Source organism: Trichosurus vulpecula, chromosome 2, assembly GCF_011100635.1.
Source record: "Trichosurus vulpecula isolate mTriVul1 chromosome 2, mTriVul1.pri, whole genome shotgun sequence".
NCBI classification, from domain to species: Eukaryota; Metazoa; Chordata; class Mammalia; order Diprotodontia; family Phalangeridae; genus Trichosurus; species Trichosurus vulpecula.
This window is the reverse complement of record NC_050574.1, coordinates 75,157,004-75,179,138: the sequence shown is the minus strand read 5'-3', so window position 1 is coordinate 75,179,138 and position 22,135 is coordinate 75,157,004. Positions and strand designations below refer to the sequence as shown.

The 22,135-nt window shown below is 40.0% G+C and overlaps 1 protein-coding gene across 1 annotated transcript in view; it reads right to left on the bottom strand.

The window, feature by feature from the left end:
• Positions 1-22,135, bottom strand: part of GNL2 (G protein nucleolar 2) — a 22,611-nt gene extending 476 nt beyond the window's left edge. The window contains exons 1-15 of the mRNA XM_036745626.1: positions 21,880-22,135; positions 17,710-17,794; positions 16,748-16,842; positions 14,926-15,065; positions 10,518-10,702; positions 9,535-9,601; positions 8,049-8,207; positions 7,129-7,242; positions 5,984-6,112; positions 4,906-5,010; positions 3,317-3,475; positions 3,000-3,113; positions 1,048-1,493; positions 633-712; positions 50-132 (exon numbers count right to left, since the gene is read on the bottom strand). Of these exons, the coding sequence (XP_036601521.1) occupies positions 50-132; positions 633-712; positions 1,048-1,493; positions 3,000-3,113; positions 3,317-3,475; positions 4,906-5,010; positions 5,984-6,112; positions 7,129-7,242; positions 8,049-8,207; positions 9,535-9,601; positions 10,518-10,702; positions 14,926-15,065; positions 16,748-16,842; positions 17,710-17,794; positions 21,880-21,943 (2,025 nt within the window). The 5' untranslated portion in view covers positions 21,944-22,135. The remainder of the gene's footprint in view (positions 1-49; positions 133-632; positions 713-1,047; positions 1,494-2,999; positions 3,114-3,316; positions 3,476-4,905; positions 5,011-5,983; positions 6,113-7,128; positions 7,243-8,048; positions 8,208-9,534; positions 9,602-10,517; positions 10,703-14,925; positions 15,066-16,747; positions 16,843-17,709; positions 17,795-21,879) is intronic.

Sequence of the window (22,135 nt, the reverse complement as noted above, 5' to 3'; positions counted from 1 at the left end):
TGGCCTTTATAACATGCACCTGGGGTAGAGGAAGCTTGGGAAAACTTACTGCCTTCGACGTAAGCTTTTGAGACTTCTCTTCAGGCTCCTCCTCTTCATGTGCCTTTCTCTTTTTTCCTTTCTTGGTATGTCCTGGAAAAGGAATGGTAACTTGAACATACAAACCACAGGGCTGTGGATTAAATGACTGGCTTGGGAATAACACTGGACTCTTCTCAATGAAGAATTAGAAAACTTCACTTGCATTTTCCATTTAATCTCAGTGAGTATGCTACTGAAGTTGAGATAATATCCTTAGATGAAGGGAAGGTCAGTATCAGCTATATATACTTCTCGAAATTTCAGTGTGCACAAGGAAAAAATCCAGTGACAAAATACAAGGGCTAACTTTACCATTGCAATTGCATGGAAATCATACATAATTTAAATTTCCATACTTCACAAAATGACAAAGATCTACAGCTCTGAGAGATGAAGTGACTTCCACAGAGTTACCCAGTAAGTGTGTGCCACAGCCACAAGTCAAAGCCAGAGAGAACAAAGGATGTATTCTCACTACAAAATCAATACCCATCCCATATCTCTACGCCAGGTTCAATTTCAAAACCATGTTTAAATGACTTTTACTTTACCTTTTTCTTCTACATCATCTTGCTCTTTGCATTTGGGCTCAGATTTGGAAAACACCTTTTCACTGAGTCCTTTGGGAATTCTACAAGAGAAAAGACAGGCACAAAATAACTCAAGAGACCAGAGCCTCTCACCACATAACAAAGACAGTAACATTGTGAACTACCCATAATTTCATCTGGCTAAAGAAAAATCTGTTAGGAAAGCTCAGCTGTCAATAAAGAGAAATACTCTATTTATATGCTTGAAGAAGAAACAAATAAGTCTCTGTAACTCAGCCAACTGAATGTCATTTGTATGTTATTATTTGGAGATAACAGTGAACTCCATATAGTGTCTCAGGACCTTATAACATACAACCTGGGAAGAAAAGCAGGCCTTACACCCAAACCGCAGTTGTCAGATGGGTGACGTTACCTGATTGCTGAAAACTTTCTGGCTTTAGCTTTGTTTAAGAATTTCTTGTATTTAGCAATTTTTTCATCCAGAGCTTTAATAACTGCTTTGGTGCCATTTTCCGTATCTCCCTGAGATGCCTGGTTTAACTCCTCATGCTTTTCCTTCAGCTGCTCTTCTTCCACTTCCTCTTCCTCCTCTCCAAAGGAGTCATCAAATTCTCCATCACTGTCAGAGATCTCCACAGGGACCAGATCTTCTCCCGTAAACTGAGGCACGACATTGATCTTGCCAAAGTTCTGTCGAACACGCGCCAGGAGCTCTCTCATCTCAGCATTTGTGTCATTGCTCTCTTTCTCCTCCCCGTTCCTTTCAGCCACAGCCGTGGCTTCTTGACCTTCATTTTCCCCCTTTTCCTCTCTGGTTTCATGGGGTGATGCTGCTGAAACAGCCGAGGATGCTGGGAACTATTGAGAAAGGAAAAGCAAAAGCTAAGAATGAAGATTGTGTCTTCAGGGTCTCTATCTAAAGCCTGCCTTTTTCCTGGACACTGAAGACCCCATACGTACTCTAAATCCAAAGTCACGGCACAGAACTCGTCTAACCCAATACAGTCAATAAGCATTTGTCAAGTGCTTACTATGTGCTAGGCAATGTGCAGAACGGCAAAAACGTGGTCCTTACCCTCAAGGAGCTAATATTCTAACGGAGAACATGCATTCAACACTAAATACATGAAAACTAGGTTTTCAACATATGGAATGCAGTCTCAGAGGCAGAATGCAGTGAGAGGAGCTCATAGGCCAAGCATTCAGGCTTTCAGTAAGTGTCCGGGAAGAGGAAAGAGAGTTATGGAGACAACGTAAATACGTGGGGGAGACAGAATGTAGATGACTTCTTTGTTGTTACTGTTCAGTCATATCTACCTCTCCGTGACCCCATTTAGGGTTTTCTTCGTAAAGATACTAGAGCGGTTTGCCATTTTCCTTCTTCAGCTCATTTTACAGATGAGGAAACTGAGGCAAACAAGGTTAAGTGACTTGATGAGAGTCACACTGCTACCAAGCGTCTGAGGCCATCTTTGAACTCAGGTCTTCCTGATTTCAGGCCTGCCTTTCTATCCACTGCACCACCTAGCTGCTGCAGGTGACCTCTAAGGTTCCTTTAACTTAAAAATCCCGTGATACCTATGACTTTGCAACTGAGATTATTGGTGAGAATAGAAAACATTATCAGTCTGAAGGGAAGTGATTAGGAAATAGAATTAGGTATCGAAAAAGAGGAAATACAAAACCCTAAATCAGGAGGTATAGCAGTATAAGGCAAGAAATACAACGTTATCTTAAGGCAACAAGAATTGAGCAAGAGAAGGATCAAGAGCATCTTCCGTTGTCTTCTGTCGGCCCAAACCAAAGAGGTTTTTCATCTGAACAAGTCATGCTGGCAAATTTGGATCCACACCCTCACCATAACTGAGGCAGCGCGGGCGTGGCACAGACAACTCAATGCTGAACCGCCACTGTGCCACTCAGTGGTGCCATGACCACTGGGAAGTCCCTTTTGCTCTATGAGCCTCAGTTTTCTCATGTATAAAGTGAAAATGATCTCTGTAGTACATATCTCATAGTGTTGTTTTGGGGTTCAAATGAGATAACAAATGTAAAACACTTTACAAACCTGGGACCACTATGAAAATCAAAGTTTTGGAGTTGTTTTTCCTAAAACAATTATACATGCCGTAACAATATATTTTCAGCAAATACCTGTCATAAACAATCCCTTAAAACCTATTCCAAGCTTAGCCACATGCTATTTGTTTACCTAATTCCAAATGCTAATTTCCTAATAGACTAGAAAAGATGAGTGGACCCCACAGCACAACAGATGGTGTACAGGTATCAGCTGAATGCAGCATGTAAGTTAGCATACAAATGGGTGCCAAGATTGCCCAGTGTTGTCTACCTCATTCTTACCTGGGAGCCTGATGGGGGCTCTGCGTTGGGTGGCTTGACAAAGAAAGGAATTCGGCCCCTTTGCCAGTCATTGAGAACCATCTTGCCCACAGTCTGCAGGTCAGGCTCTCCACCCTGAAAAGTCACACAACAGATTTCTATTAGGGACACAGAACAAAACTAGCCCCCAGAATGGTGGTATGTCTGCTCCCTAACACAGACCTCACTTTCAGCTCCATTATTACTGATCACATAATTTCCATATTACATTATTAAGCACACAGAAGTTGGTCTTATCAGCAGATAGAATATTACACTTTAGGGATGTGCCTACTTACCTTTAAAAGTTTTCCAGTCCTGAAGGCTAGCTTTTCCAGGAAGTCTTCAGCATTTTCCCAATAATCAATTTTATATGTCTTACTGATATATTCTGGCTTTGCTCTTTCAAGCACAGCACTTATATGGTCTTCAGGACTCTTAATTTTTTCGACTTGAACCTAAAAAATAATAAAGAACTTGATGCTTGCAAGCTTGATCACAGTTCTTAAAAACATTACCCAAATATTAGACTCTATAGAACAAGCACTGTGCTATGCCCTGGAGGTGCCCATGGTACCTGATTTAAAGAGCTTACAGTAATTAGCATATATATATTTTCAAAAATATGTTCAAAAATTCTGTATAGCAAAATGAGATCCAAAGTGGGAAGAAGTTATCACCAACTAGGTTAAGTCAGGGAAAGTTTTCTGGAGGTAATTTTTCAATTGGGCTTTGAAGGATGAATAAGAATTCAATAGACACCAGGAGGATATTCTCTAACCACAGCAGCAGCATAGCAGAGGGTGTACAGGACAGACAGTGAGTGGTCCAGTTTGGCTGGACTGGAGAATACATATGATTATAGATTTTGGTCAGCTAGTCCAGGGGTAGGGAACCTGCAGGCCTTGAGGCCACAGGTTCCCCACCCCTGATCTAGTCCAAACCTTTCATTTTACAGATAAAGAAAAGTGATTTGTCCAACCAGAGTCGCAGATAGTGAATGGCAGAACTGGGATCTGAACTCAAGTCCTCTTTCCATGGGATCAGTCATGTGAGAAAAAGCTGGGAGGTTAAGGTGGTGCCAGATTGAGGGACCTTTGTGTTTTAGGCAAACGAGTCTGAACTATACTCAATGGAGAATAAGGATTGAGGAGTGCCAAACAGTGGCAGGATGTATGATGAGAACCATGAATCAGGAAGCACATCTGGCAATGTGGGAAGGATGGCAAAGAGGTGAAGGAAAAAGGAAAGGCAAGACCTGTTGTCGTTCAAACCACATCCAATGTTGAGGTTGCTAAAAGATTTCAACACCATTCAATGAGAGCCTACATTGCTGAGAGTTGCCCTAAGGACTAAAAGCCATGAACTGAGTGTTCTATCACAAACTTCCAGCTGTGTGGCTTTCCCTTGGTGCCTCCTGCTGGTCACCTGCAGCCTGCCAATCCTGCAGGACTGCAGCAGTTTAATGAGGAAGGAGTAGTTTAAAATGGGACAGGATGTACAGTCATGAATACCTTTAAAGGCTAAAAGGAACCACTTACTGGTTTTGGTTATATTCAGAAATAAGTAAGGACACAGCTAGACTCCAAAATGACTCAACTCTTCAAGCCTACAAGTATGAACACAGGTCCGGAATAAACACAGGTCCAGCTTCTTTCTGGATCCTTTGTATAAACTAAGAAATCCTTTGTGGGACGACGCTGACCAGAGATACCAAGGATTTCACCCACTCCTCAAACAGGGTAAAGTGGAGCAGGAGGTCCTGCTCAGCATCATGTTGTTGACAGACCTCAAACTACTTTTGTGTGAGTAAAGCAAGTCATCCAAAGGACTCCCTACAGAAGACTTCTCTCCAAAGGTCATAATTAAATATGATCAAAACACTCACCACTCCTTTCAGCACAATGTCCGTTTCAGAGTCCCCAGAAGGGTAAACCACTCCTGGACAGTCAATGAGGAATATCCGACGCATCAAGGTGATGTACTGCCAGACCTGAAGAAGACCAAAAAGTCAGAAGCCTTCCTCCTCCTAAGTAATGAGAGTCTACCCTTAACAAGCAACTGATCCCCTACACCCTCACGTGAGACCCAGAGAACAGCAATTTTCTGAGTAACGGATCTACTGATTGTTGTTGTCACTGTTCAGTCATGTCTGATTCTTGGTGACCCCAGCTGGGATTTTCTTGGCAGAGATACTGGAGTGATTTGCCATTTCCTTCTCCAGCTCACTTTGCAGATGAGGAAACTGAGGCAAACAGGGTTAAGTGACTTGCCCAGGGTCACATAGCTAGTCAGTGTCTGAGGCTGGATTTGAACTCAGGAAGATGAGTCATTCTGACTCTGCAACAAATACTCTATCCACTACACCAGCTAGCTGCCCCACCTACCAATTATGTCTTGTACTATGTGCCACATACACGACACTTCCAATGAGTAAACAAGTTTCTATAACCTAAGAGAACAAAAATGATGCTAACAAATTTCTAACCATTTCAGAAGTAAACCTTCCTGTGCTTTTCAAAGGTGCTGAAATCTTAACAGCAAATCTGCCCTTTCTCCCTTCATGAAGAAGAGAAAACACCCGGTGTGCAAGGCCAGAACACAGACCCAGGAATGGCAGTGTCTTTTCTTCTCAAATCCAGACATTTTCTTAGGCTAATTTTTGTTTGAAGTAGAAAGCAGGATTAAGAAAAATTAAAAACAGGCAAATATGAATGGTATGTACCCGATGATGCCAAAGCTTCACACTGGCCTATAAAATGCTCCTGCACTTTTATCAAAATATGTGAAAACCTACAACACACCAACATGCTGGATCTCTTGCTCCCAAACTAAGTCTGGGAGGCTAAACCCTCCAAAACAGGTTCATTCAAAAAATGGTAGGCGTCCCCAAGGATCCAGGCAATTTCCATTTTTTTTGTGGCAGAAATATACAACCACAAGACTCCCTTCCCAAACAGACCTACCTTGGTTTCTCCTGCAATGGGAGCCACATTACAAACTTTCTTGGAACGCAGAGTATTTATCACAGAACTCTTGCCAACATTTGGATAGCCAATGAACCCCACACTGATTTGCTTCTTGTCAGTGTGCAACTGTTGGAGAAAAACACAATCAATTATATACACAATTAAAAATCCTTAATACAGAGTTAATTTTTACTTAATATCTGTGCTCCATCAAAGACCTATCTCAATGTCTTATCGCTGCAGAAGTAAAACAAGGGTCCTACAGCTAATGAGGGAGCTGGATCGGATGCCTTTGGAGGAAGCTTCCAGCATTCAGTCCAAGATCCTACAATAATAAAACATAAATGGGATGGAGGAAAGGGGGGAAGAGGACGGGGTCCTCTTCCAAGCTGGAAAAGCTCAACAGTATTAGGGTCAGATAAGTGAGACTCGAACAAGGCTGAGAAGGATTATCACCAAAGTGCTGGCCACTAGGTGATGCATTTTTTCAGCCACAAGAACTCATAAAATTAGTCTGGTCAGGATTAGAGAGGACAGCCACACTGAAAAGCATTTGTGTATGTCCAAATGGAAACATAGATTTTAAATAAGTCAAAGAATTTGCTTTGTCTTCTATGTGAAATTACATGTATGTCTTAAGTTTAAAAATATGTAGGTCGTAAAACCCAGGAATAAATAGGAAATCTCTATGGTTAGTTAAAAATTTACTTTAAAAAATCCAACATGACACCACAGAGAAAGGATTAGTCATCAACATAAGGAGAGAAATAGCCACTGACATTTCACTGGGCCCGACAGAGAATCCTTAGAAGCAATCATATGTCTGTCCCACTAGCAACTCATCAGACCTCCTTCTCAGTACTTAACACATTCATCTCTGGCCCCACGCACCAAAGAAAAACAACTCCAAACAGCTTTGGAATTTCTAGAAAGCACTTTAGCTCTCAAGGCAAACTAGATCTGAGAAATTTAGATAAAAGGCATCTGTACACAATTTACCTCTGACTACTTGCTTCCTTGCCAAATACGCAGTGGTAATAGCCACTCTTCCATGGAGAGTACCATTTAAAGACATTCAATTTACCTCAACAAATGGGTATCACACAAAATGACTCCAAGAGAAACAGATCACATCTTAATACCTTTCCAAACTGACGTAAAAGCTGTATGAATGCTCCTTTGCCAAAGGGGTTAGTGAGACTCGCGTGAAAGGCAAGTGTTGGATAATCTTGGGAGAGGACTGCAACCCATCGTTTCTAAAGAGAAAAGATATGTTGGTAAACTAGCAGATGTGAACAGAAAACCCTAAACTCTAACTTGTTTATTTACAGTAAAGAGCAAGATCAGAGCTTGAATTACAGGATTGTTTTTCAAATATACAGTTAATGTTTTGTCTATTGTTTTATAAATGCAAAACAACACTCTAGAAATGCCTTCACTGCTAGCTAAATGCAATTAACAAAATAGGAAACAGACCAGTGAGTGTGACAGCTGTCTCCTGAAAAGGCCTGCCTATCTACCACTCTGGGAGCAGCACAGTGAGTTGTCCCATCACACAAGAGAGCCAGGACGGGATGACAGAAGGAGCATTTTATCAGGAATGAGGAGACTACAGCTCTGGTGTAGTTGTATGAGCTTGGGTAAGTTGTAACTTCTCTGAACATCAGGTCTTTCATATACAAAATGGAACAATAGCATATGACTTTCAAGCCTCATAGAATTGCTTAAAGGATCAAACGAAAGCCCATGTGTCAGAGGGCTTTAAAAACAATGAAGGGATCCATGACGACGTAAGATGTTATGGTGACTCTTTTACTGTCACTAGTCTTACACCCCGGGGAAACCGTGCAATTCTCACTTCTATCACTATCACTCTAATCACAAATTGGTCACATTCACAATAGCATCACTCTACTAACTAAAAGAGAACAGATACATGTTAAACCAGTAATACTTCCAACAAATGCCCCCAGAACACATAAACCTCTTCAAAAATAACTTATTTTTAAGGCAAGAGCCACCATAAAGGTCCCTGGATAGAGGGAGGGCTAGTTATACTCACTGTTGCCCAAGTTGGGACAAGGTCACATTTGTTAAGAACAAAAATAAGATGTTTCCAGGGTTTTTCCTTTTTGAGATAAGTCTCAATGTGAGGAGAACGCGTGCCCACTGGATCTCTGGCATCAAGAACCTGTACGACAACATCTGAGGAGTCGATCACCTGAAAATCCAGAAAGGCAAAAGTGGCTTACCACAGAATAACAGCAAAATTCAACAGGGAAAGGTGCCATTTTTGCATCCACGAGTAGAATTGTGACAGCTCTGTGAGGAGGGAGGGTGGGTAAAAAGCAGACATATAACCACAACCTATTCTCACAGCTGAATAGTACCTCAAAGAGTTTTCACTTTTATAGGCTATTAAATAGCTCTCTTGGGATTAATGGAAATGGATTAATCTGATGCATAATGAAGAGAATAGGCAACAGACACAATGACTGTGACAATATAAATGGAAAATACAATAAAAAACTGAATGCTTCAAAAATTATAGAATGCTTCACATAATGTCAAACGACGGATGTGCTTTTTAGTTTTGAGAAACTATATTCTTTTTTACTCTTTGCTATAATATATGGCTCTTTAGGGAAAGGTAGGAAGAGAGAAATAAAGGTGATATAAAAACAAAAGATAACAATAGAAGAGTTTTTAAAAAGAAAATTGATTAATCTGTTTGTAATTAGTCTTACCATATGATTCTAGTGCATTACCAAACAAAGCCCCTTTTCTTAATTTCTTAAAAGAACTCATTACTAAGTTAATACTAAGAGCCTATACAAGTTCTTAAAACCTTAATTATGAGTTAGGAGAGCCAGTGTTATTCCAAAACAGTTTCTAACATCTATGCTCTCAGATAAAGCATTAGGTCTGTCTGAACATGCCAATACATGCATGACCATGTGCGTATACAAATAAGCACACATATGTACACATACATATATAAACACATGCATATATATACACACATATAAATAAAACCATTGCTTTCTGAGGAAGAAGCAAGATGGACTCAATCATCTAAACAAGGTACCTGACTTCAAGTCTTACCACTGGGTAATAATGTACAAGTCACTTTACCTCTTCAGGACTCAGTTTACTCATCTGTAATGAAGGGACTGGACTACACAATCTTTAAAATCCCTTCCAGTTCTAACCTAAGATTCTATGATCAGATAAATTCAAATAGAGGTATCATTATCACAGACACTCCAATCAAATCTTGGCCACGACATACCTCCAATTCTCCTAGATGATGACTGTTAGCAGTTTACAAGTAACATAACACCAAAAAGAGAAAGAGCTGCATTTGCTTGGACCAATTAATGTATCTTTCACTTACTTGGCTGCACTCAAACTCCTAAGAGGGTGGGAGGACAGGCAGGGGAGGGGTATGTTCCCCTTTTTTCAATAAATTAAAGTCACTTTCTTAGAGAAGATCTGTTATGCCAAAGAAACCCAGCACCGAGGAAGCTTTGAGATTAATTTCTTACCTTATAGAGTTCTCCCCAGATTCGTTTGGACTGTCCCTTTTTAAATATCTCCTCTTGCGCTTCATTCCTAAATAAGAAGGGACAGAGCTAAGCAACTGAAACAGCAGAGTAGTCTCACCTTGGTGAAAATGATGCCTAAAACATACATACCAACTACATAATAGAATGAAAAAAAGATTAAATCACTGATTTGGTGTTTGTCAATCAGTGATGATGTACTGAATGCAAACAGGACAGGAAAGTGATATAAAATTGGCATGGCCTGAATTTGAGTCTTTACCACATATTTCTAATGTTAATATTAATATTATCACTTTATATTTGTAGAGTAGAATACAGCTTACAGTGATCATTATCTTATCTGAGCTTCAAAATAAGGGGGAGAGGGTACATAGAAGTAATTATCAGATACTTTTGTGAATAACTCTAATGAATTAATCCATCCATGCTTTCTTCTCCTGTGTAATTCTCGTCTATGTCTTCCCATATGTTCCCCACAGCGGTCCCCCTGAGGTGCTGGGGAGGGCTTCCTCTAAAACACTTGACACTGTGTTCATAACAATGGAGCACATGGGCTCTCCATGAATGAATGAAAAAAAAATTTAGTAAGTGCTTACGTGTAAAGCATTGTGCTAAATGCTGGCAATGCAACAAATAGAAAAGTAAGACAATCCCTGCTCTCAAGGAGCTCACATTCTAATGTGGGATCCAACACATATTGAAAGTTTCAGTTCCAAGTCAGATGGAAAGGTCCCATGGTCCTTAGGATGCAATGACAAAGCAGACAGTAATGTATCAACATTAATGTCATTTCCAGTCATAAAAATTCTAGCAGTTTCTTACCAAGACAAGGAGTAGTGAATTTGTGATGAAAAAAGCAAATGAGATCTTTAAAGAGGCATGGCTCCAGCTTCTAGAACTGAATAAAAAAAAAACCCATACCCATTAAATCCTACTTTTAATTCCTTCATCTAGTATCTTACCTCTCACCAGTATCTTCTGTTACCAGGTCACGATCTTTCTTTTGGTCATAAGTCTCAGCTGAAGCTTCTGCATTTTCTATAAGAGACTGCATGTCACTTGCAAAGAGAGTGGGTTTCTTCCTCTGTGACTTTGGGCCAAATGTTGTTTCAAAAGTTTCTGTGTCAAGAATATGCACTTTGGAATGCTAAAAAGAAATAAATCATAGTAAAAAACTAATGAAAGTAGGAGGAAAGAGCAAATTGCAGTTTCCCTCGAAAAGGCTTTCTGCATTCATTTACAAGAGTGCAGCCTTCACGTGACTTTAAATCAGAAATGCTTAATTAAGGAGACCGAGCACTTGTTCTTCCATTCTGAAGTCCTCTAAGTTTCTTTGGAGAAATACCAAAGTAACACAAATAATCAAAGCAAACATGAACAGTTTTGTAAGATCAGCCAAAAATTCTGCTTTATTTTGCTTATCATAAACTTGAGTCAAATGAAATTAAACCTACAATGATGAAAATTAACTTATCTTTCTGATCACTTTTGGGGGGGTTTTTAAAAACAAGTGCACGAAACTCACCAAATTCACAGATTTTGTCAAGGACAATCATACTCAAATTTGTGTTTTTTTTTAAACCAACTGTAAATGCCAACTTTTTCTTGGAAGTTCATTTCTTTCATGGCTAAAAGGAATTGCTTGTTTTGTAAGATGCATTTTAGTTTCAGATAACATTTTCCCTAATTTAGGTAACATTTTTATTAAATACACATGGAAAGTTTTTCAGATGAAAAACATCTAGCAAAAGTCCAAAATAATAGCTTAGATGTGATAAAAGAAACCTGACACTAACTAAAACTTGATGTGTCTGTAAAGAGGTTACAGGCATAGGAATTTTTGAAGCAGGATGAAAGTGACTGTTTTGGTTAGGATCGATCACGTAACAGGATGTTAGCAGCGGGGAGCACACAGCCTCACAAACTGTCTTCTGCTTATCATTTCGAGTTCTTTTATAAGCACCAAACAATGAATACTGCTAAATTGTGAGGGCACCTGATGTGTTTTTAGCTCCTTAATTGTAATCATTTGGAAATTTAAGCCATTAGAACATTTTCATAAACAGCAATCCGCTTCCTAAGACATGGACTATCTTATTTCATCTTTGTATCCCCAAAGCCTAGCAGTTTCTCATACAGACAGTTCTCGCTTTATGTAAATTCGCATTATGTAAAGAATTCTGAAAGAAATCCACATTCCAAAAAATACCAAAAAACAACTATGTTAATTTTGTTATACAGTACTATGCTCTTTTTCTGCTCCTTAGCCCAGCGCAACATGCCCTCTCATCCCCACATCCCCACCAAAAAAAAACCCCTTCCAATGAAAGCAGAAGAATGCATATATGCAGAGACCACTGCTGCCACTGGACTGGGTGGGGGAGGGGTGTGTGTGTGTAGAGAGAAGGGATTTCTACACTGCTCCACCCACCTACGTGTCTGGCCCCTGTGTGTCTGTCTTCGGACAGACGTTTGTCCTCAGTCCTCAAGTGTTGTCCATCCTCTCCTGTCTGTGTCCATGTCTGGCCCCCACATGGCTGGCCCAGCCCCTGAATATTCCTCCTCCTGCTTTCACTTCTGTCCCTGGCCTCCATGTGGCCTTCAACCCTTCAACCGTGTGCTGGCACAGAGCCTCCTTCTCATCTCCCTCCCTCCCTTCCCATACCCTCGGGCAAATTCACATTATGTAAAAATTGTTTTATGTAGAAGTCTGTGAATGGCTCACTCACATAAAACGAGAACTGTCTATATATGGCAGGTATTTAATGTTTGTTGAAATTGTTGTATTAAAGGCTTGTTGTTTATTTTTTTTTAAGAAAAATAAGGAAATGGTGTTTATCAGGGTAGAATAAGATCATCCAGGCCTCCTATAGCCTAGGAGCCATCCTCAGTCTCTTCACTTCTCTCATTGCCCAATGCCAAGTGATCAATTCTACCTACACAACATAGACATGTCTTGTATCCGTCCCCTTCTCCCAACTCAGTCTCAATGGTGACCACCCTAGATCAGACCTTCACCACTTCCGGCCCAGGCTACTGCAGTAGCCTCTTATTTGGCGTCCCTACCCTCACACCTCTCCCATCCAATCCATCTTCCACATGGCCGCCCAACTGATCTTCCTAAAGCAAAAGTCTGATCACATCACCCTCCCTCCTGCTCAGGCAGCTGCAGTGGGTCCTGACCGCATCTAGGATGAAGGCGTGTACAAAGTGCACTAGGCACTGGTTGTACCAATGACACTAGATACTCTCTTGATATAGGTCAAGTGTTTTAGCAATATGGAATATTTGGAATGGGCCACAATTCAATGGATTTTACAAGCATTTGATAAGTGCCTACTCTGTGCCAGACACTGGGCTAAGGGCTGCGGATATAAAGACAAAATCAAAGCAGCCTCTTTTTCAAGGAATTTATGTTCTACTCGGGGTGAATAACATATACACAGATAAATGAAAGACAAACACACAACAGAGAAGTTTCGCGCTGCGGGAGAGGAAATGAACTGGCCCTTAAGTTGAGCTTTAAATGGAACTAGAGATTCTTAGAGGCAGAGACAAAGAGAAACAACATTTCCAGTGTAGAGGGACAGCCTGTGCAGAGGCTCTTATATGGGATACAGAATGTCACAAGGAATGGCAAAGAGGCTGGAACATAAGAGTTTGTGACAGGGAGTAATGTGAAATGACAAGTCTACAAATACAGGCTGAAGTCAGACTATGAAGGACTCTAAATAGCCAACAGAGGATTTTATCATTTATCCTAGAGGCAGTCAGGAACCACTGAAGACTCCTGAGCAGAAGGGAGGATGACTTTTGTCAGCTCTGTGTTTTAAAAACATCAACTGGACAGCCTGGATGGAAGAGGTGCCTGGACGGCAATAGGTAATGGAGGCCCAATCTAAGGTGGTGGACCAATGAGTCTGAGGTGACATAAGGAGCTAGATGCAAGAAATGTTGTGTAGGCAGAATTGACAGACTTGGATATGGACAATGAGGGGAATAAAGAGGTTGAGAATGGTTCCTAGGTTGTGAACTTGAGTAACTACAAAGAGAGCGGTGGCCTTGATAAAAATGGCAAAGTTAGGAAAAGGGGTAAATTTTGGAGAAAAAATGAGGTTCTATTTTGAACATGCTAAGTTTGAGATGCTTATGGGTCATCCGGACAACAACGTCCAGGAAGTAATGCATGATTTGGGACTAGAGCTCAGGAAGTCGGATAGATCTGGGATTCATCTGCACAGAAATGATGAGTGAACCCATGAGAACTGACCAGATTACAGAGAAAGAGTGAAGGGAAAGAAGAGAACAGAGCCCTGGGTTACTCCTAACTCAAAGCAAGAATGACAAGCAGTAGGAAAATCAAGGAAGAACCCGTGTCATGAAATGACATGAAAATGTCATGAAAACCCAAGGAGAAAAGAATATCTTCTCAAGAGCCAGGGATGGTCAGCAGTGTCAAAAGCTACAAGAAGGACAAGGATTGAGAAAAAGCCATTAGCCAATAATAAAACCTCTTGTTCCTTCCCTGTAAGCTAGATTCAATCTAATTTTAAATGACTACCTTTAAGATACTAGGAAACAGAATAAGGTAAATGGTGACTTGTTCATGGCTCATGAATTACACTGATATGTTTCTCTGAAGAAGTCATCCCATTAATTAACTGAATCTGAAGGAATAAGGAAGCCTTGATTCTTTTTTTGTTTAAAAAAAAACAAACAAAAAAAAAAAAACACTTTTTTTGAACTCTTGTGCCCTACCCCCAGCTTATAATGGAATTGAACCTGTAAGTACTAACCACATTTCTAGGAACTTTTGCTCAAAGCAAGTATAAACGTGTAAACACTAGTCCATTTCTCTGGTTCAGCAACACGTCAATGACATCTAAGTGCCAGCTTAGGTTTTTACTGTGCTTCACTTTGGTAGATTATTACCTTTCCGTCTAAAAGAGAGTATCCTCATCTGAATGTAGCCCAAGTCACTAATTCAAAATTTACTGAACCTGAAAGTACTCAATCCAACTCAACACAATTTTCTCCATCAAATTTTGTTTTCTTTAATAACAAAGAAAAAAACCAAATCTTACCCAAACTAATCCTCCCTCTACTTACTTCTGGACATTTGATGGAATTATCCTCCAAATGAAAGAAGGTTGTATATCTATCCCAAAACACTCAAGTCAGAGATGACAAAAAGAATACCCCACTCACAAGATCAAAACAACTTAGTCTTGAGGGTGATAAGAAAAGAAGACCAGAGATATTCCCACTACTAAATCAAATTTCCTTATCCTCTTAAGAGGAAAAAGATCTGGAAAGATGAACTTATCAAACCTAATTTATTTCCACACAAAGTGCAGATCACATTCTTACATGAGGCTGGATTCGGTCATGGAGGAGAGACATTGGTAATTTGCTTTGCTTCATGACAACTTGGTATGGATCCTTCATAACTTTATCCATTTCTTCTTGGAATTTCTGTAATGATGACTGCTTAATCACACGTGTATTTCCTGTTTTATAAATGAAGGATGGTTCGATTTAATATAATGACTATGCTACTGTGAATGGCAGATTTTTAACTTCCCACTCCTTAAATATCTGCCATTCAATAAACTAAATGACTATGTAGGGAGCACCTAATAGGACCAAAAAAAAAATGCTGGAAGAAAAAAATGTGTCCATCTACTTCTGCTTTTAGCCATGAGAAGATAAAGTTAAAAAAAAGACCTTTCTCCACTCACCCTCTAACAATAACTCACTCACTAACTGACCAAATAATGAGTTTTAGCCTCCTGATCTCAGTATTTCAAAAGATCTGCAATTCCCCTCCTAGGGATACTTCCTCTACTGACTGGACTTACAAATCTATGGTTTAGAGATCTGAATCACTGTGGCCAAAAATATTCGTTACCTAGTGGTCAACTTCCTAGTGGAGTTTCTCCTAACCAGGCTAATTCTGGAGCAATAGTCTGTCACTGGGCTCATATAAGGCTTTATGGATTAGTAAGCCCTGCCAGAACTTGAATTCTGTTGGCATAGCCTTCAAGCACCTATGGCCCTTTCCATACTGTGATGAGGCATCAGAGGAAGACATCAGTGTGGATCAAACTAGAAAATAAATGTCCTTTTGAATGGAGTTGGGGTTGACAAATTTCCTTTCTGATAGATTTGGCAAGGGAACTGGCACTCAATCAGAAGCAGGCCAGTAAGCATGAAACAAACAGAGGCTCAGTACAGTGTCATGTTTACTATCCCCAAGTACAGGAAGACTTGGAAGAAGTACTAAGTACTGTTAAAAGGATGTTTTAAATCAATATATCCACACAAGAGAACAAAGTAAAATACGCATTAAACTTCCTTTGGACAGATATATAAATCTTAAATTCTAAGGACTCTATGCAATTAAACCATGTTCTGCAATGTAAATGCACAACTAGAGAATTCAGGTCCCAGAAAATAATTTTCTACCGCTCTGTTACACAAAGAGGCATCCCATTACAAGAGACCAAGGTTCTTCCCAAGGCACACTGGAGGGGCCCTGGACCACAAGCAAGGGAATTAGCAGGTATAATCTGCTCTGTTTCACATAGTAAGGAAGTCTGGCTATGTCAGTAGTACCCCATGTGCTAAGGAATTGCTTAAAAAACACCACGAGCAGGCAGGAAACACAATAATGAAGGTAGAGTTTCAAGATGGAACCTGTACGAAGCTTTGAAATTCAAGACTGGACTATACTTTCACTGAAAGTCAACAACGGGATCTGTTGTTGCCAACACTGTATAAAGTCAATCAAAAAAAAGAAAAGGAGTTTTGAAGGAACTTTAGATTAAATAATTTTTTGACTAACATGGTCAAAGTCTGTTTGTCAGAGTAATACTACACCCATGGGCCTACATCAACAACAATCTCTCCAGCCAACCAAAAACCATAAAGATTTTAAAGGCTGTTCATGTCATTAAAGATGTGCTTCTAGATGACTTAAGTAATTAGCAACAATCATGTATTAAAATAATGAGGTGCAGATAAAATACTACCATCATATCACTGTCCTTCCTAGTTGAGGGTCCCTGAACTATGCTATCTAACTAAATACTTACTGCTATCAGAGACCCTGAATATTTTACTCTATCTAGCACTCAATGCTTTATTCATAAAACAAATGGAATAGCAGATGGACAATACAAATACTCACCAAACCATTTAATATTGGGTTCCACTCTTGCCACTGTGCCAGAAGCCACTGATGACTGATACTGCAGAGGTTTAATTACCTTACCACGACGATTTCTAAATTGAAGAAGTACATTTTGGTTGGTGATATAAAGTCAAATGGCAATGAAAAAGTATGATTCACTGATGACCCAAGAATCTTTGATTTTGAAAGCTAAATGAATAACAATGATTTCAGTGATCTAAAAGCGTCTCATTCAGCTGAATCAGATGGCCAAAAAGCCATTTACACGCCCATTTGTGAGAAAGCAGCAAATAACGACCTCTCTTGGATGAGTAGTCAACGATGCTGATTTATAATCTGTGTACTTGGAGGGGAAGGCAGGGGAAAAAAAATCACATACTTGAATATTTGTGATACAGGCTGGGCTGGTTTAAATGAATTTTAAGCAGTAGCTGACTTACGCTAAAACTCAAAATTCTAAACCAAATTGCAAAATGAGTGACTAAGGCAGACTGATTTAATCAAAATTTTGATTATAATGCATTTTTTAAGAATGGACAGAGAATCTAATTATCAAACAAATTAGGACCAGCTAGTAAAATGCCACCCTCAGCAAGTCACTGTAGTAAAGGCTGTCTCAGCAGAATCACAGCCACTATTTTCCAAGTGTCAGAATTTTTTTCATTTTAAAATTTGACATTAAGAGGGCAGAAAAGAGGTGAGGTTTTTGGCTGTTCTAAAACAATGCCTCCATATTCTCTGTTAAAAGAAAATCAATTTTTTAACCTGGCAGTTAACAAACTCTTACCTATAAGACCATTAGCAAAAATATTTATTGCCTTTCAACTTAATACCATTATAGCATAAACCTGGAAAGGTTTCAAAGTAATTTCTGAAAACCTGCAGATTTTATTTATGTAAAAAATATGGTTTATTTAAAGCACTAAGGTTTGGTAAGGAAATAATATATAACAGCTCACCTTCGTTCCTTTTGTCGATACATATTAAGACGCCGAATTGTTGCACGGTCCCGCATGTTTTGACCCCCAGCTCCTTTTACTCGATCTAAGACATAAAAAAGTTAGATGGCATCCTGTCCAACTAACAAGTCACTTCTTTTTTTTTTGGCAGGGCAATTGGGGTTAAGTGACTTGCCCAAGGTCACACAGCTAGTACAAGTGTCAAGTATCTGAGGCCGGATTTGAACTCAGGTCCTCCTGACTCCACGGCCGGTGCTCTACTCACTGCGCCACCTAGCTGCCCCCTAACAAGTCACTTCTTATACCCCACTGACAACCAGATAAGTCAACTGAACATTTCTGTGAAACAGCAGCCTCATCCTCGCAAAAGATTAGCTTTCCTTTTAGTCTAATAATACCTTATCATGAAATGATCATAATTCAAAGTCACATGAAATGAAACAACTTTTGCTTCAAATCTTGATCTGCTGTTTAATACTGCCATTTACTCCCTCTGTTTCCTCAACTAAAAAGTAGATAATGATGAGCAAGGTAATTAGTAGCCTGGCAATAGTTTCTATCCCTGTTTAACAGAAGAAAGACCAGGCACATGAGAGAGAGAGAGAGAGAGAGAGAGAGAGAGAGAGAGAGAGAATTATTTTCCTTCGAAATAAAAATTTTCATCCTACAATCTCTATTTTCTTTGATGTACAAATTCTTAAAAAATACACCGCATTAACTGATGCATATTGTTTCCTTCTAGGTATTTTTAAATTCCATTCCTTCTAGTATTAAATCACTTTCTTATCCTTCAATAAATAATATCTAAGAACCCCTCCAGATCTTGCATTCCAAAACTATAGACTGAATTATGCAATAGCATTTGAGGAAAATTCCCCAAAAGCACTGAAGTGAAAAGTTAGGAAACTTGTTAATTCTAATTGCTCTACATCATTTAACCTTTGCCTCAGTTTCCTCAACTATAAATGGGGATAGTAACAGCACCTACCTGGAAGAGTTATGAGGATCAAATGAGATAATATTTGTAAGTATTTAGCATAGTGCCTGGCACAGAGTAAGCATTGTAGAAATGCTTATTCCCTTCCCCCTATTAACTAGATGTGTAATCTCATTCAAATCAGTTAGTTCCCCTAAATCATGGATTTTTAACTTGGGATACACCAATCATTTGTTAGATATAAGGGTGCGGGGTGGGGTGTCTATGAACTTGGATGAGAAAAAATTACATATTTATTTTCACTGAATTCTAACTTAAATGTAGCAGTTCCTTCTATTAGAATTAAAAACAAATATTACATGACTCTAAGCTGGAGTTCCTAGGTTTCACCAGACTGCCAAAGCAGTCCATGGCATAAGGAAGGTGAAGAGTCTTCGCCCTAAACAGATCTCTATTTTCTCAACTATGAAATGAGGGAGTTAGTTTATATGATTTCTGTGAGCCTTTTCTGCTCTAATATTCAATGACGCTGGTCTCAATAAGCTGAATTATTAACATCTGATGAAAAACTCCCAAAGGATCTTTAACGTAATCAAAAGGGTTACTTTGCTTTTAAGTATGTTAGAGTAATGTTTATTTCTGATTTAATTTTATTTAAGTATCTTCAATGTACTATTTTCTGCTTGGTCATCTCTAGCTCACATTACTTCCTCAAGACAAGAAATCAGGGATTTCCAGAGTCATTAAATACTGTTAGTGTTATAAAGTAATAAAACACTTCAAATAAATGGACCATCAAAGGTCACCTTGTTCATTCCCCCACCTTCAGTTAGTATTGAAATTCAAACATCTACTCTCTATAAAAATATATAGTTTTAGTTGAGAAAAATATACTTTACTATCTCTCTTCATTATCCCACTCACTAACTCTTCAAGTATAGTCTTTTTTTTCCTTCCTTAAATTCTTGTTTTTCAAATATCGTGCATTTATTTGTTATCCCTTCCCATGGGAAAACATGTAAGTATAGCCATGCAAAGCAAATTCCCAAAGTGGCCATATTCAAAACTGTTTGTCTTATTCTGCCTATTTAAATGTACATCACTGCTCTGTCAGGAGGTAAGTAGGGTTCTTCATGCTTGGTCTACTGGAATCATAATCAATTATTTTGTTGATCAGAATTTTAAAGTCTTTCCAAATTGTTAATTTTTTACAATGCTGATGTTATAATATAGCTGTTCTACTGGTTCTGCTTACTTCGCACCGCATCAGTCCATATAAATCTTACCAAGTTTCACTGAAACCATCTCTTTCCTCATTTCTTATAGCACAGTTACATTTATATACCATAATTTGTTCAGCCATTCTCCAGGTACCTCTTAGTTTCTAGATCTCTGACACCACAAAAAGCACTACTATAACTATTTATGTATATAAAGGACCTCTTCTTTTATCTCTTTGGAGTACATGCCTAACAGTGGTTATTGCTAGGTCAAAAAGTATGGAGGTTAGAAATATTTAGGGCACAGTTCCAAATTGTACAGCTTTTCCAAAACCCACATTTCTAAGAATGTATTGACATTTTAGATCTAAAAATAAAGAAGACTGTTATACTAAAAAATTGTAAAATGTCTATGCCGCTTTCCACCTCTGAGGCTGAGCTGTGTCTTATCTGTAAAAATGATTTAGATGGTTCCTTTCCAGTGCTCACTCAAGATTTTATGAAAGAAATGAAGCTGCACTTATGGATGAAGAGGCTGCCATGTTGCAACTACAGCTCCTACAGTCTTCGGAGTAAACGAATTTAATACGACAAGTGAAAACCACCAAGTTTACTACAACAGTAAACATCATAATCTCTTGCTTCAAATGATCCATGTCTCTGTAACTTCTGCGTTGTTGGGTTTTTTTAAGGGTACTAAAAAAGGAGACCAGATCTACTGTATTCTTCCCTAAATCTAAAGTTGTCATTGTCAAATGCAGGCAGCTAAAACATGAGCTAATCCTGCTTTGATGTCCATCTAACTTGCAGACTAGAAGTCACAAAAGTAGAGAATCTTGGAGATGGAAGGAGTCTCAGAGATCATCTAGTCCAATCTGTATCTGAACAGGAATTTGTTCTGCAGCATCTCCAACAAACTGTCATTCGGTTTTTACTTCAATGATCCAAGGTCTTCAAATCGCTGCTTAATGATCTCCACCAAAGAGGAATACTACCCCTTGAGGCTGCCTGTTTTGCTTTTGGGCAGCTCTGATCATTAGGAAGTTTTTCCTTATATGCAGCCAAAACCTGTCTTTGCAATTTGCACACGTTGCTTCTGCTGTCAAATCCTTCGGCTGGAAACTTAAACGACTGTATCGAATGATCCACCCTCTAACACTCAACACGAAGGAAACGAGGGAGTTTAGTCACCACTTCCAAAGCCCTCCCCTCTGCCATCGTACTCGCTTCGCAACTCAGAGATGCCCAAATGTACCACCGTTGCTCCCAATGCGCCTGTTCCGCTTCTACCTACCTAGAATCTCAACTTATGCTTTTAAGAAACGGAATACTTAAAAATTCTTTACAGCCAGACGTTAGGAAGAATTTGCTCAAGTCCAACCTCTGAAACATGGCTATGTGAAAGCAGGTGAGTCATCTGACCCCTCAGAGCCCCGGCAGCAACTCTCCAAGGCTGCAAATTACAGACTAGTTCCACACCAATGAAATCATACGTACTCTCATAGCCATTAATACAACCTTAGCTATATATAACAAGTGCCCGATGGCATTACATCCACAGAACCCTGGAGATCATCAAGCCCAAGAACTCTCATCTAATAGATGTGTAAGCTGAGGACTACGGAGCACAGGTTCATAGGTTTAGGCTCTGGAGTCAGCAAATCCACCTTCTTCCCATTTGACAGTGGAAGAAACTGAGCTCCAAGCAGGACCTCGGGCTCCCAAATCCCCACTCGCCATAGGAGGCGAGAGACTTGTTCAAGGTCTCTCACTAATGACCGGCTTAGCCCCGGATCGACAATCCAGGAGTCCCCAGGGCCCTCCCCAAAACACCACGCTAGCCCGCTCCCCCTGTCCCCCACGCTGGCTGGGAGCTTAGCTACCCCTTGGCCAAGGGGTCTCGGGGCCATCCCCTCTCCCCCATCCCATCACCCTTCGGGCTCCCTCTCTCAGAGTTTCCAGAACCAAGGGTCTCCTCCGCCCCTCCCCCAGGCCTCCCTTGCCCCCCCGTACCCGGGTTGGTGCTGGAGGTGGACGGGTTGATGGAGCTCCGTCCTTTGTACTTGGGCTTCACCATCCTGCCGGCAGGTCGGGGGCCGGAGCCTGGGGGAACGGGGACTCAAGGTTCAGGTTCAGGGCCTAAGCCGGCGACGGTCTGAGGACTGGGGCAACCACCACGACAGCCCCCGCGCGTCGGGAAAGACGTCACTTCCCGCGTGCCCGCGACTCCCTTCCCCTGCTCTCCTTCTCTCCGTAGCTGCTTCCGGTC